At 38.1% G+C, this 15,862-nt stretch overlaps 3 protein-coding genes across 3 annotated transcripts in view; 1 reads left to right on the forward strand and 2 right to left on the reverse strand.

Moving 5' to 3' along the window:
* Positions 1 to 1,866: 1,866 nt before the first annotated feature.
* Positions 1,867 to 3,982, reverse strand: LOC134804549 (mitochondrial-processing peptidase subunit beta-like). Its single transcript, XM_063777654.1, has 2 exons — positions 3,560 to 3,982; positions 1,867 to 3,240 (listed from the first exon to the last, which is right to left on the reverse strand). The coding sequence occupies exons 1-2, from the start codon at positions 3,867 to 3,869 to the stop codon at positions 2,159 to 2,161; spliced, it is 1,392 nt and encodes a 463-aa protein (XP_063633724.1). The 5' UTR covers positions 3,870 to 3,982; the 3' UTR covers positions 1,867 to 2,158.
* Positions 3,983 to 9,915: 5,933 nt separating this feature from the next.
* LOC134804082 (cytochrome b-c1 complex subunit 1, mitochondrial-like) lies at positions 9,916 to 11,539 on the forward strand. Its single transcript, XM_063776991.1, has one exon. The coding sequence runs from the start codon at positions 9,931 to 9,933 to the stop codon at positions 11,305 to 11,307; it is 1,377 nt and encodes a 458-aa protein (XP_063633061.1). The 5' UTR covers positions 9,916 to 9,930; the 3' UTR covers positions 11,308 to 11,539.
* Positions 11,540 to 14,130: 2,591 nt separating this feature from the next.
* The window catches only part of LOC134804149 (pyruvate dehydrogenase phosphatase regulatory subunit, mitochondrial), a 42,909-nt gene continuing 41,177 nt past the window's right edge, over positions 14,131 to 15,862 (reverse strand). The window contains exon 17 of the mRNA XM_063777094.1: positions 14,131 to 15,151. Coding sequence (XP_063633164.1) covers positions 15,028 to 15,151 — 124 coding nt within the window. The 3' untranslated portion in view covers positions 14,131 to 15,027. The remainder of the gene's footprint in view (positions 15,152 to 15,862) is intronic.

Below are 15,862 nucleotides of genomic sequence, written 5' to 3' on the forward strand. Positions count from 1 at the left end.
TCTTAATATACCTTATTTACTCTCTGTTTGTGATTGAAAAGATAGATTCTATGAACTTCGTAATTCATTCAATATTAGATATTTTATACAATACTGATACTAAATCACTAAATCTTGAAAGTATGAACCAAACTTGTTCTCGATGAAGTAAAATTCTCAATTATATATGTCAATTTAGTATTTGAATGTCTATTTATGTCTTTTAGATCAACAACATTTGTATAAGTGTCTGTAATCATTGTCAATCATGAAGTGATCGTTAATATATACCTTTTTTTAATAATTTTTGTTTCATATAGTGCGTTCAAATGTTTATGCTAAAAATTATTTAACATTCAGTTTTGTAACTTTTCGATGGTATAATCAATATTTTTGCAAGTCTGTTATGCCTGAATATAAATTAGTATTATTTAAAGTCTGAGCTATTTTAAGCATCGTCATTTCGAAATAATTACGTATTCTAAACGACATTCTATTCACAAACATATGTATACACAACGTTTCAATGCACTTTTTTGAACTGATACGTAATAACAGTGGTACAATTTTTGGTAAATATATTAAACGATATATGAAATATACAGGAACGGTGCTCAAGTTTACTGTTTGAATCAATTAAAAAAACATTCATAAATTCATGAACAAAAAAAATCAGCTAGATTTACGTAATTTTAACCTAATAAAAGACGAAAGTGTAAAAAAGGTTAAAATTATGTGAAAAATATACATGTTTAACCTGATCACAAGTTTCCATTCGATTTTAGGTTAAAGTATTCTCAATGAATCTCTATCCCACTTAAACGGTGTCATTTGTTGTCTTTTATGTATATATTTGTCTTGTATCTAGTTGGAACTCAGTCTTTGTGTACTCAATCATTTTTTTATATTTTTATATGTTAGTCTTAACGTAATAAATTATAATTTTGTAAGAAGTTGTTTGATTTTAATTCACTTCTTATAACGTTTTAGATATTAATAGTGTAAGGCTCTTTCAATAATATGTAAATGTGATTTGTCTTCATGCGAAGCTGGTATGAATGAAATTAATTAAATTAATTATATGTATATCATGTAAAACTAGCATTTGGATATATGTACACACAAAAAATATGAGCCAGATCGAACTAAAGCGAACGCGATCGAAATTTCGTTATCTGCTTGCAATACTAGAGCGATAGAGGCAGATTATGAAAACTCGATTTGCGATGTTCGCGGTAGGGCCTCAAAGACCTCTGTCTTAGAAGCTTTCACGTACAGATCAGATGTGGTGCATATAATCATTTTCCTTCGTATTTTTACGGAAACTTAAGAACGTGTCTTGCTATTTCAGTCAGTCTCGGTACAAAAAGTAGTGAGGTTGATTGAAGTGGCATGACAAATACGAACGTTTCCGAGAAGATACGAAGGAAAACAATTATGCACTACATCTTTATTAGATGATTGTTCGGCGAATGTCTATGATTTCGAGCTTTCGGCGAAATATTTGTGCAAAGCGATGATTTCTTTGTTTGCTGTGCTTATTAATAATGCTAAGCTGCCTTTGCGATCTTCATATCCATCAGAGTTATCCTAGCTCGTAATGCCCATTTTGCATTACAATGTACCTACACTCCGTTTCCATCTAATTAATCGTCACTCCAGCGCCCTGACAATAGCGACGTGTTCGGGTATTTGTGAGCACCTTGGCCGCTTCGATATATCTGATGGCGATTGTACGTGGTAGGCGTTGTCAAGTTTTATAAATTCAGCTACTACAAAACATGCCGCTATCTACTTTTAATTATATCGGGTGTCGATTTCGGGAAACGATTTTTTCTTTGTTACATTGTAATAACACAGTAGATAAAACAAAGAAAAATGTATTGAATATTTTTGTATTTCTAATACATATTTAGGAATTGTTAAAAAAATATATAACAACAACGTAGCTGCTGGTCAGTCGTAATCTTCTTAAAGTTTGGAACGTCGCGGAAAGCAATACGGGTCATTATCATTAAACATTTTAGCGAACAAGTGACTTTTTACAGTTTTTTACATGTATCAATTGCCGATGTAAAAATAGTACAATAATTTCGTGAGAACCCTTTTGTCATTCACCAAAACAATTGTAAAACGTACCAAGATGCTGCGTTAAAGAGCAGAAGGCACAATGCTAATATTAAAGTCTAAGCCAGTATTGGCCACCTCTAATCCTGATATAATCTGGCAAACCTTCAGTGGGGCCCACTGCCGAGATGACTGGGCATTTATTGTAAATATAGTCATACAACGTACTCTTGAAGTCCTCCATTGATATCTTGTCTATAAATGCCAACCTGTCTGGTATCGCTTGCCACTGACAAGAATTAAACAACATGTGAGTCGCCAAGTCTTTCGCTGCGCCGTAGCAAGTCGAGTTTTCGTACAGTAACTTACTCTTCAATTGCTCTTTAGCTCTCTCCAATTCGCCTTCAGTAACTATCGTGCATATACCGAGCAAGGAGTCCTGAAGGGTGTAAATCATGTCTTCCAGTTGCAACGTGGAGGATATAAACTGAACACCCCAAAGCGAAGTGTCCTTATACTTTATGTTGAACGATTTGTAAGAATCGCAGAAGTCGCCGAGCGAAGCTCTCCTAGCGACACTCACTCCATGATTTTGGTCTCCGATTTGTGTTTTATCCCAACCACCTATCAAAGTCGCAGCCAAGTCCATAAACACCGTATCAATGTTAGAAAACGCTGGACCTTCTAAGGCGTAAGCTACGTACGCTTTTGGCATTGCGTCGTTCCTGTAGCGTACATCCGACCCGGTATATCTGTACAGTGTTTCCGTACACGTACTTGGTACGGACCAACATAAAAAATTGCTCGCCAGCTGGACTATCGGCTCATGACACACAGCGCCTACAGCACATAAGCAGAATCTACACGGATGCATGATTCTAAGCAAATACTGGCTTGTTAGGGCCCGGTCTATGTTGTAAAGATTTCTTGTGGTGCCGAGTACAGTGTTGGCTAGCCCGGTGCCTTGAAAAGCGGTGGAATGTAGGTAGTCGAAGACTAAGGATTTAGGGTCCGTGTCTTGCTTGATGATTTCCTCGTAGATGGTGAGTTTCTCGCAGCAGATGTCGTTGTCGGCGAGGGCGTTGTTAATGACGCACTCGGATAGGATGGTGATGGCGTCGCCTACGTTCTCCGGCAGGCAGTAGGCGTAGTAGCCTACCATCTCTCGAGTTGTGAACGCGTGTAATTTTATGCCTGGAAAATTACGATTACTTAGCGCAAGCAAGTTTGATTTTAGCTCTACAATTTCATGTTCTCAAAACTTGAACGAATTCTAATTTTACAGAAACTAAAAGGTGGCTGTGTAATAGTTTTTAGTTTAAAAAAGTCTACGGCGGTAAATGAGTTAAATGACGCTAACTAATTATCCGTTTGCCTATGCTCTAGCCGCACGTCAAAACACACAATCCAGAATCGCAGGGTCCTCCTAGAATCTCCACGGGCTTGCCGAAGTGACCTATGCTCATACGTTATTAATCTGAATTATAAATATATATGATTGTAAATACCAAACCTAAATCATTAATCTTCCTCCTCATATTCACCCTTGATGTACACTTAGTAGTCTTAAAAACGATATGCTCGAACAGGTGGGCTATGCCATTCTCGAATTCCAACTCGTACCGCGATCCAATGTCCGCAAATATGCCCACACATGCTTTACATCCCTCTGTCTGCATTGTCACAACATTGACACCATTAGACAGCTGAGTATGTTGGGGCTCGGGCTGGTTTCGAAGGTACTGGAGGAAGGTAGTTGGATAGCGATATTGGCGAGTAAAAGAAAGCGTGGGAATGAAATGGTGGAGTAGTAATCTTTGCATTTTGCTGTGATATTGAAAAAAATAGTTGACTTATGAGCTTTTGACAATATTTTCTGTCAGGTATTGTCAAAGTGCCATAGATTAAAGTGTTATTTCTTCTATCCTATTTATGATCACGAAGTATTAAACCCAAAGAATATAATACCTACACCTACTTGATACCTACCTACCTACTCTCATATACAGTATATATTATACTCTTCGAGCAACACCGGCTTCCGACACATCGGAAGGGAGGGGCCCAAGCGATATCTCACCGTACCACAGTCGCACTTCTCACACTTACATACAAAATCCAATCTGTAATGACGACACAAATACATAGAAAAATGACACACGTCAAAGACAAATCTTGCAAACCTCGATCTCTTTTTGTGTACGGACGAGTGACAAGTGTCACAACACGCACACTAACACATTTTCGTTGAAGTATGTTATTGTATTCTGAGAGATGAGAAGTCGGATTTGTCGCTCGACCGATCCGCAATTTGTACTGAGCGAGCAAAATCGATAAATCCAACAATTACATGAGACTAAAATATAATAATTGTGTTTGAATGTAAAGCCTGACAACAGTTTATTTGACCCTCGCCATTTTGCGGATTTTCAATGGTACTAATTTCTTTTACTGGCAACAAGTACTCTTTGACAACGAACGTTGGATGTCATCGAATGTCACCGATGTAAACAAACGGAAAATATCTACGAATATATTCAAATATAAACGATTTTATTACAAAAATGCCAAAAAAATTACCAAAGATGCGAAAAAAATTGTAGTGAATGCAATCAAATACTTAGCTTAAAAAAGACGAAGGATTACATAGCATTCCAATAAACAATGTTTTAAAGTTGGTTGTTGACATGACCGGTATTGACATTATATAGTGCGGTTTAATTGAACTGGTTAGTTGTTTGGTTTAAACTTTAATATTTCATTTAAGGTTTATGTAGATCGACGATAATGTTAAAATTAGGCTTAATTAAAACGCGTCTTGTTCGTTAGCCATTTTTATTCGCAGAGCAACAGGCAATTGTTACAACCATAGATAATATAGAGTAGACATACTCCTAATTCAAATATTCGAATCTGGAACATCTTGTGGTGGCAGCTTTACCACAGACAAACAATATAACCTCAACACACCCCCTCAAGTCTAGAACTCTAGTTATAGAACTTGTAATAACATAGCAATAAGTTAAACAACTTAAAGTAACATAGCAATAAGTTAAACAACTTAAAGTAACATAGCAATAAGTTAAACAACTTTTAAAATCACATACTTCTGTGCTAGAATACAATATAATATAGCCCTACGACTAAAGTCTTGGGATCAGTCTGCCGACCACTATATTATAACAACATATTAAAACAATTATGCATATACTTTATGCTTGTGCATGAAACACAGAATATATGCAATATATATTCATACAATATCTATATGATATTTAACTTGTTCACAAAATAAACATGTTTGACATTTGGTAGCGACTTAGTAAAAATATCTGACACATTTTCATCAGTAGGCACATATGAAATTGTTATAAGTTTTTTATTGGCAATATCTTTAATATAATGATATTTAATCGCTATATGTTTAGAGGCTTTTGTATTAATTTGGTTTTGAATCAGTTTTATAGTACTCTGGTTGTCAATGAGCAAACAGGGAACATTAATTGCACCAAGTGAGAACTCTGACAGAATACCTTTGATGTGCATGAGCTCACTTACAGTATGTGCACCCGCTATAAATTCTGCTTCGGATGTACTAAGAGCTGTGCAAGTCTGCTTGCGAGAGAACCATGAAATAATATTTTTACCGTGAAAGATAACGCAGCCACTGGTGCTTTTGCGATCCACCTTATCAGCAGCCCAGTCTGCATCAGAGTAGGCTATAAGAGTAGGATTCTCCGACTTCACGTAGAGTAGGCCCTTGTCAGCTGTACCCTTGAGGTAACGTAGGACACGCTTACCTGCTTTCCACAAGTCTTCCGTAGGTCTGTCCAAAAATCTGCTTAAATAGGAGACAGCATAGGTTATGTCAGGTCGACTGTTGGTTGATATGTAGAGTAGTGAACCAACTAATTCTTTAAAAGGAACACTTATTACCTCTGCGCTGACATCTGCATTGTAGTTTACTTCCATGGGGGTATTTACTTTCTTACAGTCTTGCATCTTGAATTTTTCTAAAAGTTTCTGTATCATCTCACTCTGTCTCACTTCCAATCTGTCTTTCTTTCTTGTGACTTCCAATCCTAAGTAGTTCTTCACTTCTCCTAATTCTCTTACTTTAAATTCTTTCTTCAATAGATTGAGTGTTTCATTGTCATTTCCAAGTATTAAAATGTCATCGACATATAGTAAAAGCCATGTTTCACCTTTCCGGTATAGGCAAGAGTCATATTTTGATTGTATGTACCCATTTCCTGTTATGTATTCATGAAATCTATTATTCCAACATTTGGGAGCTTCTTTTAGTCCATATAATGCTTTCTTTAGTTTGAGCACCTTTCCTTCCATTATTTTTAAACCTTTTGGGCATTTGATGTACACATCTTTATCCAAGTATCCATTTAAAAATGCAGTTGGCACATCTAGCTGTATTAGTGGTTTATCAAGTTGAACAGCAATACTCAGTAAGAGCCTCAGTGTTGACAGTTTAGCTACTGGAGCATAGTTGTTGTAAGAGCTACTTTGTTGAAAACCCTTGGCTACGAGTCTTGCCTTTTTAGTTCCATCTTGTTTTGTTCTGAAAATCCACTTTGTGTCTATAGCTTTGCTTTCTTCTGGTAATGTTGCTTCTTCCCATGTTTCTAACTTCTTTTGTGAGTCTAGTTCTTTGGTGATTGCAGTTATCCACTCTTCATTTTCTATAGCTTCTTCAAAATTTTCAGGATCTCCGGATAGTAAGCAGTATGCTGCATAGTTTGAGTCATAATCTTGTAACATCTTCGGTTTCTTTATTTGTCTTCCTGACCTTGTTCTATATTCAACTGGATCTTCCGTATGTTCTTCGTTATTCTCTTCTTTATCTTCTTCTGCGCTTCCATTTTTGTCATCTTGAATCTCTTGAATACTGTCTTCATACTTATCATCTTCTTCATGTTCTTTTTTATCATTTTCATCTTCATGCTGTTCTTTTCTGTTATTTTCATCTTCTTGTTCTTCCTGTTCATCATCATTGTAGTACCTATATCCTTCTTCTCTTTTCTTTGGCTTTATTTCTTCATATTTAAATTGAGTCTCATCAAACCTGACGTCTCTTGCTACTGTTATTTCATTTGTTTCAGGGTTCCATACACGATAGCCATTTGGGGCGTATCCTACAAATATCATAGTTCTTGCTCTTTCTTCAAGTTTACTCTGTCTTGGTAAAATGTGTACCCACACTTTGGATCCAAATACTCTCAGCTTGGCTAAATCTCTGTGTCCAATCATCATTTCAGCTGGAGTATGGAAATTGATAGCTGAGGAAGGACAACGGTTGATCTGATAAACTGCGCACCTGACTGCTTCACCCCATAGTGTCTTTGGGAGTCCTGTCTCAACCAAAAGAGTCCTGGCTCGGTTGTAGATAGTTAAGTTCATACGTTCCGCCACACCGTTCGATTGTGGGCTGTAAGGTATTGTGTATAACATAATGATGCCTTTCTCCTTGCAGAAGTTACTAAGGATCTCATTCTTGAACTCACCTCCATTGTCACACTTAATCTTTTGAACTTTGTTGCCAGTTTGTGTTTCAATCTTGTTTATGTACTCAATTAACTTCTGTGTAGCTTCACTCTTCCTTTTCAGTAGTTGTACTTCGCAAAAATGTGTGTAGTCATCTATTAAGGTTTGATAATAAACTTCACCATCAGCTGTAGGGGTACTTACTGGACCTGAGATGTCAGTGTGAATAAGCTCACCAATTCGTCTAGAACGTGGCTTTGGAGTGGGATAAAATGGTAATCTAGTTGACTTACCTTGCATGCAGGGCCCGCACGGTGTCTCACTGTAGGGTAGCTTCATGATGCTCAGATGTTTTCGGTTAGCATGACCGAGTCTCTGGTGCCAAATGTTTTCATTTGCAGTCAGCATACCTAAATTGTGAGTGTCTAATTGCAAAGGTATAACATACAGGTTTCCTATCAGATTTCCCATAATATTGTAAGTTCTGTTGTAAACTGACACATTGTATCTATTAAACTTGACATCAAAACCTTTTTCTAATAATTTTCTGACAGATAACAAGTTGTGAGAGAGATTTGGAACTATTAGCCCTTCAATTGTCACTGGAATGCCATTAAAATTTAAAAATAATGTACCTTTATGACTACATGTTAAATATTGTCCATTAGCAACATAAATTTTGACAACTTTATCCAATTTTATTACATTTGACATATATTCTTGATACTCAGACCTTAGAAGATGTTCTGTCGCACCGGAGTCGACGATGAATTGCAGATGGCCATTAGTTGGATGACCGTGTACTCCTGCCTGGAACGCTTCATACGCTGTGAACGACACGATCACGTCATCGCTGGTTGACGCTGTGTTGCTTGATGATCTTGATCCATGGTAGCGTGGAGCATGTGCGCGGCCGGAACTGCTTCTAAATCTGGAGGGACGTTGGTAGCCTCTGGATAGAGATCTTCCACGATGGTAGCCTCTATGCGGTGGTCCGTCTTGGAATGAGTGAGGATTGTAGGAATCAGTCCATGACTCGCAGTCTCGCATCATATGCCCGTGTTTCCCACATCTGTGACATACGAGGAACGCCTCTTCATTAATGTTGGTGGCGTCTTCTTGGCCTAGCTTCAATTCTGCGTCTAGCAATCTAGCTTTCACTGTATCTACTTCGATTTGGCTGTCTGACTTATCTGTGATTAGCGTTTCAATCGCTGTGATGACATTGTCGTACGCTGCGGGTAGTGATGAGAGTAGATAGCATACCTGGTCCATTTTGTCTACTTCGGATCCAATAGCTTTCAATTCTCCTATCAGGGTGTCGAATTTCAGGAAGTAATCTTGTAGTTTTTCTTTAGAGCCACATTTCAATATGATGAGTTGGCGTTTCAGTCTCAGTTTGTTACATACACTTTTTCTTTCAAAAATATCTTCTAATTTCGTTATCATTTCAACAGCGGTCGTGCATGTTTTTACTATTTCAATATATTTATCACCTAAGCATTGCACTATTATTGACCTCGCTTTGGCGTCGTTCTTCTTCTTCGCCGTTTCGAAATAATAATAAATAAATAATAAATAATAAATCCTATAATCGAATTGGAGACTGAACGTTTTATAATCGAGGTTGGTGGTCCTGAAAGCGACACAACATCTGATGAAAATCAGACTTCGTCAGAGTCAGAAAACGAAGAATATATAAATATTGAATATTTAGAATCAGATTTTGATGAATAGGTAAATTGAAAGAACCGAATTCTCTGTAATCAATGTTTTGACATTATACGAGTATCAACATGAAGCCAATGCCCACTACCCCGACTATACATGACGTACGCACATTATTGCCATACGTAAGCTGTTTGCAGCGACACTATCTCAGGGTTATATAAACTGTTGTCAGGCTTTAATTAAACGTATGATATGTAAAAAAAAAAATATTACATGTCTTTTTGTGTAACAATATTACACAAAAAGAAAGTGTGTTACATTTCACACTTTCTTTTTGTAAATTTGATGTCCCCGACCTCTTTTTATAACAAAAAACCGAGCAAACAGGCATTTTTGTGCAGCAGTGTTCACGCGCGCGTCTGGACTCGGTCTAGTGAAAAATCCAAGTGCAACTAGTTTTATTACCCGCGCTAGATTAGATTGACGCGCTAATCTTGTACCTCGGCAGAAGGGAAATAGTGCGAATGCCGCCTCCCTTCCGTGTTGCTCGAAGATCATACTACTCTTTGAACACGCCTTTGATCTATACCAAATCTATACTCCATGCTTTACTCTTATGCTCCAAATAAATGATTAAAAAAATACTCTTTGATTTAAACATTGACATTTTGTCGTCAGTATCCGAAAAACTTATATAATCTTTATTTTGAAACAATGAACAGGATTGCTAGAAACCTTTTAAAAGTTCATCGGCTGACATTCTCAAGCAAACGTTATGTAGAATGTCCACTTCCTGCAGATTATTACGAGCCTGAGACTGTAATGGCGACTACAGACAATGGGATTAGAGTATGCACTGAGCAGACGTGTTTTCCTCTCGCCTGCATTTCCCTCTTCATCCAGACAGGCCCGCGATACGAGAATCGTGAATACAATGGAATAAACCACTTTATAGAACACATGGCTTTCAAAGGTTCAACTTGCAGGCTAGAAAACTTCTACGCATCCGGCTCGCGCCTGGACGCTCGAACTATGCAGGAGTACCAAAGATTCACCGTCACGTGCAATCCCGAGTGGATTAAGACTGCTACTCTCCTACTCTGCGGAATAGTCGACCAATTGGAATTGGACGACTGCGAGGTCGAACGAGAAAAAGACAATATCTGCCTAGAGCTGCAAGACGGAGACAGGAATTTCAAAACAATCGTTTTTGAGAACTTGATACAGTCAGCGTTTCAAGGTACGAGTCTTGGTCAGAAGGTGGTCGGGTCGTCGACGAATATAGCCCGATTTGATAGCAGCATGGTTCAGACGTACATGAGCTCTCACTACCAGCCTTGGAGACTGGCGTTCGCAAGCTCTGCTCCCGTTTACAACGGGTTCATACTCGCCGACGTATGTAACATGCTTAATTCCATGCCCACGACCTGTCCGGACTCCGACCGTGGCGGCAGTCGATACACAGGCTCTTCTGTCATTTTCCGTGACGATTCTAAAGAATTTGTTCATGTGGCAGTGGCTTTTGAAGCACCTGGTTTTTTAAGCGAGGATTACATGTCTATGCGAATACTTAAGAATGTTATCGGATCTTGGAGTAAGTCGGACTCTATGATCGGGGCGTGGCCGGAGCTCGCCATGCGTTGCGTTGACACGGAACTCTGTAATAGCTTCGAGAGCTTTTACATAACTTTTGGTGACGTCGGTCTTTGGGGAGTTTACTTCGTGTGCGATAAGATGGACTCGGAAGATTTCTTACACAATTGGCAGGATGTTTTGAAATCTATGTGTTGCTATTTGAAAAATAGCGACGCTATGCGTGCGAAGTGGGCGACGAAGTTGGAGCTGTATAAAGAACGAGCAGGCGCTTACAACTCGAGCGTCTCTATGGGTAAAGAGATCTTGTATAGGGGCATGCGGCCATCGCTGAAGGATTACGGACATGCCGTGGACATCTTGCAGACGTATGAGCTGCAGGATTTAGCCTACAAGATGATCTACAACGCGCAGCCGGTCATATCGGCCGCGGGCCCGACGGAATGTTTACCGGACTATAACAGGATCGCTGCTAGTCAGTATTGGATTCGATTGTAATTTTTTTTAGTAAAACATTAAAACTACGTTGCCCCGTAGACATCAAAGAGAACGAATTAACCGTAGGGAGAATACAAATAACAAGACCGTTACACGCCTTGTATCCATGAATCTGTCAGCGCCATTTAAAATTTAATTTTATCACCTGCTCTCTCCGTTTTGTACCATTCAATTCATAAAGTTTAATTAAACTAAGACTAAAACGAAATGACGTTGATTTATTAACAAAGTGAAGGCGATCGAAATTAATAAATTATAATGAAGGCGAAATCGAGATTACTGCGTAATTTTATTCATCCACCATTCTTTTGTTAATTTGCAAAACCTATTAATAAACTTACTTGGTATCCGTGTGTTATCAGCATTGCCCTCCGGCATCATGGGCGAGGCAGCAATATAGGTAACTGTACGCGTGCAATAGAGATGAGTGGGAACAGGGCAGGCGCGTCAATGTACTAAATGATTCGTGATTAGCGTCCTTACCTTAACTACAAGTGGTTGAGCTTAGAATAAATTTAAAAGTGGAATAATTACTGTCTTATGTGTGACTTGAACTCACGGCCTTTGGATCGATACTCCAGAGCCACCAAGACCTCATCCATAGCCAGCAAATCTTTCCACCATATGGGTCAAGGGGACCCTAGCGACATCTACCGTAAGAGCGTTACACTTCACGTAAGACAGTATTTTTTACCACTTTTAAAGGGTCTAGCAGGCTAAGCGAACAAGAAGTGCCCCCAACGACGGATTTGGTCATTCTTTCAGGTGGTGTACTGGCAGGTCCTAAGAACAATCTATGCTTAATATCAGTCCTCGATCTTCTTTTGTTTTCGAGTTATTCTATGTAAAATAATCAGTGTATCATTGAAAGTGACATATTTTGTAAACTGTTCAAGTTAGATTAACCAAACAAAATTATATTTTAACCTACATCATGTCCTTATACTTCATTATATAAAAAAAAAACATTTTATTTTTCTTCTCATTTTTTTTATACTTTACAAGCAACCGCTTGTAATTTAAATTTTTAACAAGCAGAAACGTCTACGAACGATGCTATTTAGAATAAAGGGTCTAGCAGGCATATGCGTAATAAATTAAAGTTTTAGGTTAAAATAGATCCAGAGATTTTTGATTCGGTGAAGTTATGTTCTAACTAATGTATAGGAAGACAAACAAATTATAGTCAGCATTCATGAATGTAGTATGATACCTTTGGGTATGGTGCTTTACGCCCTCTAGTGCCCATCCCCTCTCATCCTTTCCCCCTGACGCAACCCCCCATTTCAGCATGAAATATGTCCCGGTTGACGGTTTTTAGGGTTCCGTACCCAATGGGTAAAAATGGGACCCTATTACTAAGGGTCGGTTGCACCAAACTGTTCGTATCGTTAAAGAGTTCGCTAAATTTTTATGTATGGAAAGTTTCATAGCAAAGCGCCGGGGCGCGCCGGCTGACGTTGATCAGTCTGTCAAATGTGGTTGGTGCAACTGGCCCTAAGACTCCGCTGTTGGTCTGTCCGTCCGTCTGTCTGTCACCAGGCTGCAAGCTGTAACTCATTATCCGTGATAGATAGACAGTTGAAATTTTTCACCGCCGCTGTAACAACAGATACTAAAAACAAAATAAAATAAATATTTAAGTGGGGCACCCATAAAACAAACGTGATTTTATTTGCCGTTTTTTGCGTAATGGGACGGAACCCTTCGTGCGCACGTCCGAGTAGCACTCGGCCGGTTTTATTTTTATTTTTGAGAAAAGTATTAGATTTAGGAAAAAAGTGTCAAGGTAAGAAATAATCCTTAATAAAGGACTATGCGTCAAAATTGCCCCAAAACCAACAGAGTTGAGAGTTAGGTCATTAGATAGGTATTTCTCTGTACTTTATTTCGTTCTATGGGCGCCACGCGAAATTCCATTGCAAAACTGAGTAATTGGTATTTTAGTCAAAATGTCGTCACCCTTATTGCCTAGGCAATAGAGTCCACCGCCGGGCGAGCGCGGCAAATCATTCGGTGTGCTCGCCCTGCGGTGCGCGAACATCTACCCTGCAGCAATTAATTTACTTACTCAGTCTCTATTGCCTAGGTAATAAGGGTGACGACATTATTGCTAAATTACCAATATCTCAGTTTTGCAATGGAATTCCGCTTGGTGCCCATAGAACAAAATGAAGTACATAGAAATACCTATCTAATGACCTTACTCTCATTTCTGTTGGCGTTGGGTCCAGGTTCCATACAAAGTTGCCCATGGTCCTTTAAACAAAAAAGGTTATATGCAACTTATGGTAAGATTCAGCCTTGATTCAGCATATTAATTTATTAACTTGTTGAAATTCAATATAACATAGTACGTGAAAGTACTAAAAGAAATAGTATGGGGAAAACCAGCTTGTTCATCGGTTAAATTTTGTCGAAGTTCAATTAGCTATTAACATGAATATGGTCCATCATATCAAAAAAAATTATATAACCATTGGCGGCTACCTCGCACAACGTATCAGCATCGCGATACAGCGAGGAAATGCCGCCAGCATCCTTGGTACAATGCCTCAGGGGCCTATTTTAGATTTAAGCTAGTTATTAATTTCGTTTAGTAGTACCACTGTATATATATTGTATGTGAAATTAATAATAAAGTTTATATAACCATTTTGTTAAGAATTCAATAGGGATTATTTCTTTCATTAACCCTTTTCCAATATTGTATAAACAAATACTAAAAAGTACGGAACCCTCGTTGGGCGAGTCCGAGTCGCACATGTCCGGTTTTGTGTCGAATAGAGTTAATAAAAATAAAACATAATCTTTTATCTAACATTTATTAATTACTCATAAAATTGACACTTACCTACTCACAATTGGCTTCTTATTGCTTAATTTCAACTAATAATACAGTTCAAAAATTGAGCTAGTCCATAATAAGGCAAGATTGACGCTTGGCGTCATTTATATATTATTTATAAAATTCTGTTATAATGATAATATACATATCAAAGAATGATTATATACAGTTTATTTAACCCCCTTATTCATAAAACTTTACGAGCCTGATTTAGTTAAATTATGTTTTATCCCATTCTTACAAATACATAAGTCAAAATGACAGATAAGGACAAACGATTATTAGCTAATTGCGGTTTGTAGCGCGTTTATGAATAAGGGGGTACATATTTACACAAATCCTAACAGGTAAAACATAAAGTGCCAACTAGACCCCGTCTAACCTAATTTTGCACCGATTGAATAGAACAAACAGAGGGTCAGACTCTAGCCTTCTCCGCTTTTAGGTATTAAACTCGACAGCCATGTACATTATGTGCAAATACCAATTCTTTTTTAATACCAAGTTTTCAAATTGCTAAACAACCTTAACACGGAAACTTCTGAATTTTCTCACGTCCTACGCGAATCTATTCAAAACAGGAACCTACCTTCAAGGCTCGGAGCCGGTTTTTTTTCTAAACCCCGATATGGCCCGATATTATTAAATATTTTATGCTCTTTACATAGGACTAAATCATGTATTTAGGTAACAACTTCGTATTATTACATTGTCCCATTAAAATTGAAATAAAAAACCAAATAACGAAAAAGAACGTAATAATACCGGTATTTTTTGTACGAAGAAAAAACCGGTTCCAAGCCTTGCTTACCTTTTTAAAATTACAATTCTCGGGAAAGTTTCAAAAAGTTTTAACAGCATATTTTGGAAAACTAGGGCTGGTAGTGCCTGCCCAGGTGTTGGTCGTGTTTCCTGGTTGCCTGGTACACGTCGCGCTCCTTATCCGGGTACTTGGTCGGCAAGTTGGGCGAATGGAGATTCACTTTCGCTGCGTATCTGTGTGAACAACAGTTTGGTTAATAATATAGGATTAGATTATGAATGATAGAACTCTACACAAGAGCACAGAATAAATAATAGTTGTAGGTAAAGAATTATCACACTCTATTAAAACGCGTCTATTACGACAGATATGATGCTTGCGCCAAGCGCGAGCAGGCGTCCGTTCCGTAGCGGTGCGCGGCAACTACTACAGCTAGACACCAAACTTGGTGTGGGCCGCATGTACTTGTAGCGACGTGGCAAAATCGCGGAGTGAGCCACGCCTGACAAGAGACTACGAAAGTGAGAATTTATTATGTCGTGAGCCATAAATAAAATTAAAATAAAAAGCCTTTTATTTCATGCAAGTAATAAAAGTTAAGTACACAGTTTTGGAAAACATAAGATAAAAAGAAAGTAATATTTTATATTGAGCGGTGTAATATTAATTATCTAGTTTTAGGTTTATTGTTATGCACGAACCCCTCCTCATGTGAAGGTGAAGGCCTCCTCTAAAGAAATCCATTTTTAATAACAAAACTTCCGTGAGACACAGACATATTAAATATATTAAAAACGGGTCACTCACGTATTTTAAGTCGAAAAACGCTCGACATGTTCCAAATCCATTTTTCTCTAACCTGAGCTATTTGTGGCCAGCAGGGCCCAACCCAGCTATTTGTGTTATATCGTCTGCCCATCTCGTGTGAGGTCTTGCGCTTGTCG

This window comes from Cydia splendana, chromosome Z (assembly GCF_910591565.1).
Source record: "Cydia splendana chromosome Z, ilCydSple1.2, whole genome shotgun sequence".
NCBI lineage: Eukaryota > Metazoa > Arthropoda > Insecta > Lepidoptera > Tortricidae > Cydia > Cydia splendana.

Coding starts and splice junctions, on each gene's coding strand:
- LOC134804549 (XM_063777654.1), bottom strand. CDS start 3,869: ATGCAAAGATTACTACTCCACCATTTCATTCCCACGCTTTCTTTTACT. Junction 3,241..3,559: donor GAGGAAGATTAATGATTTAG/GTTTGGTATTTA, acceptor GTAATTTTCCAG/GCATAAAATTACACGCGTTC.
- LOC134804082 (XM_063776991.1), top strand. CDS start 9,931: ATGAACAGGATTGCTAGAAACCTTTTAAAAGTTCATCGGCTGACATTC.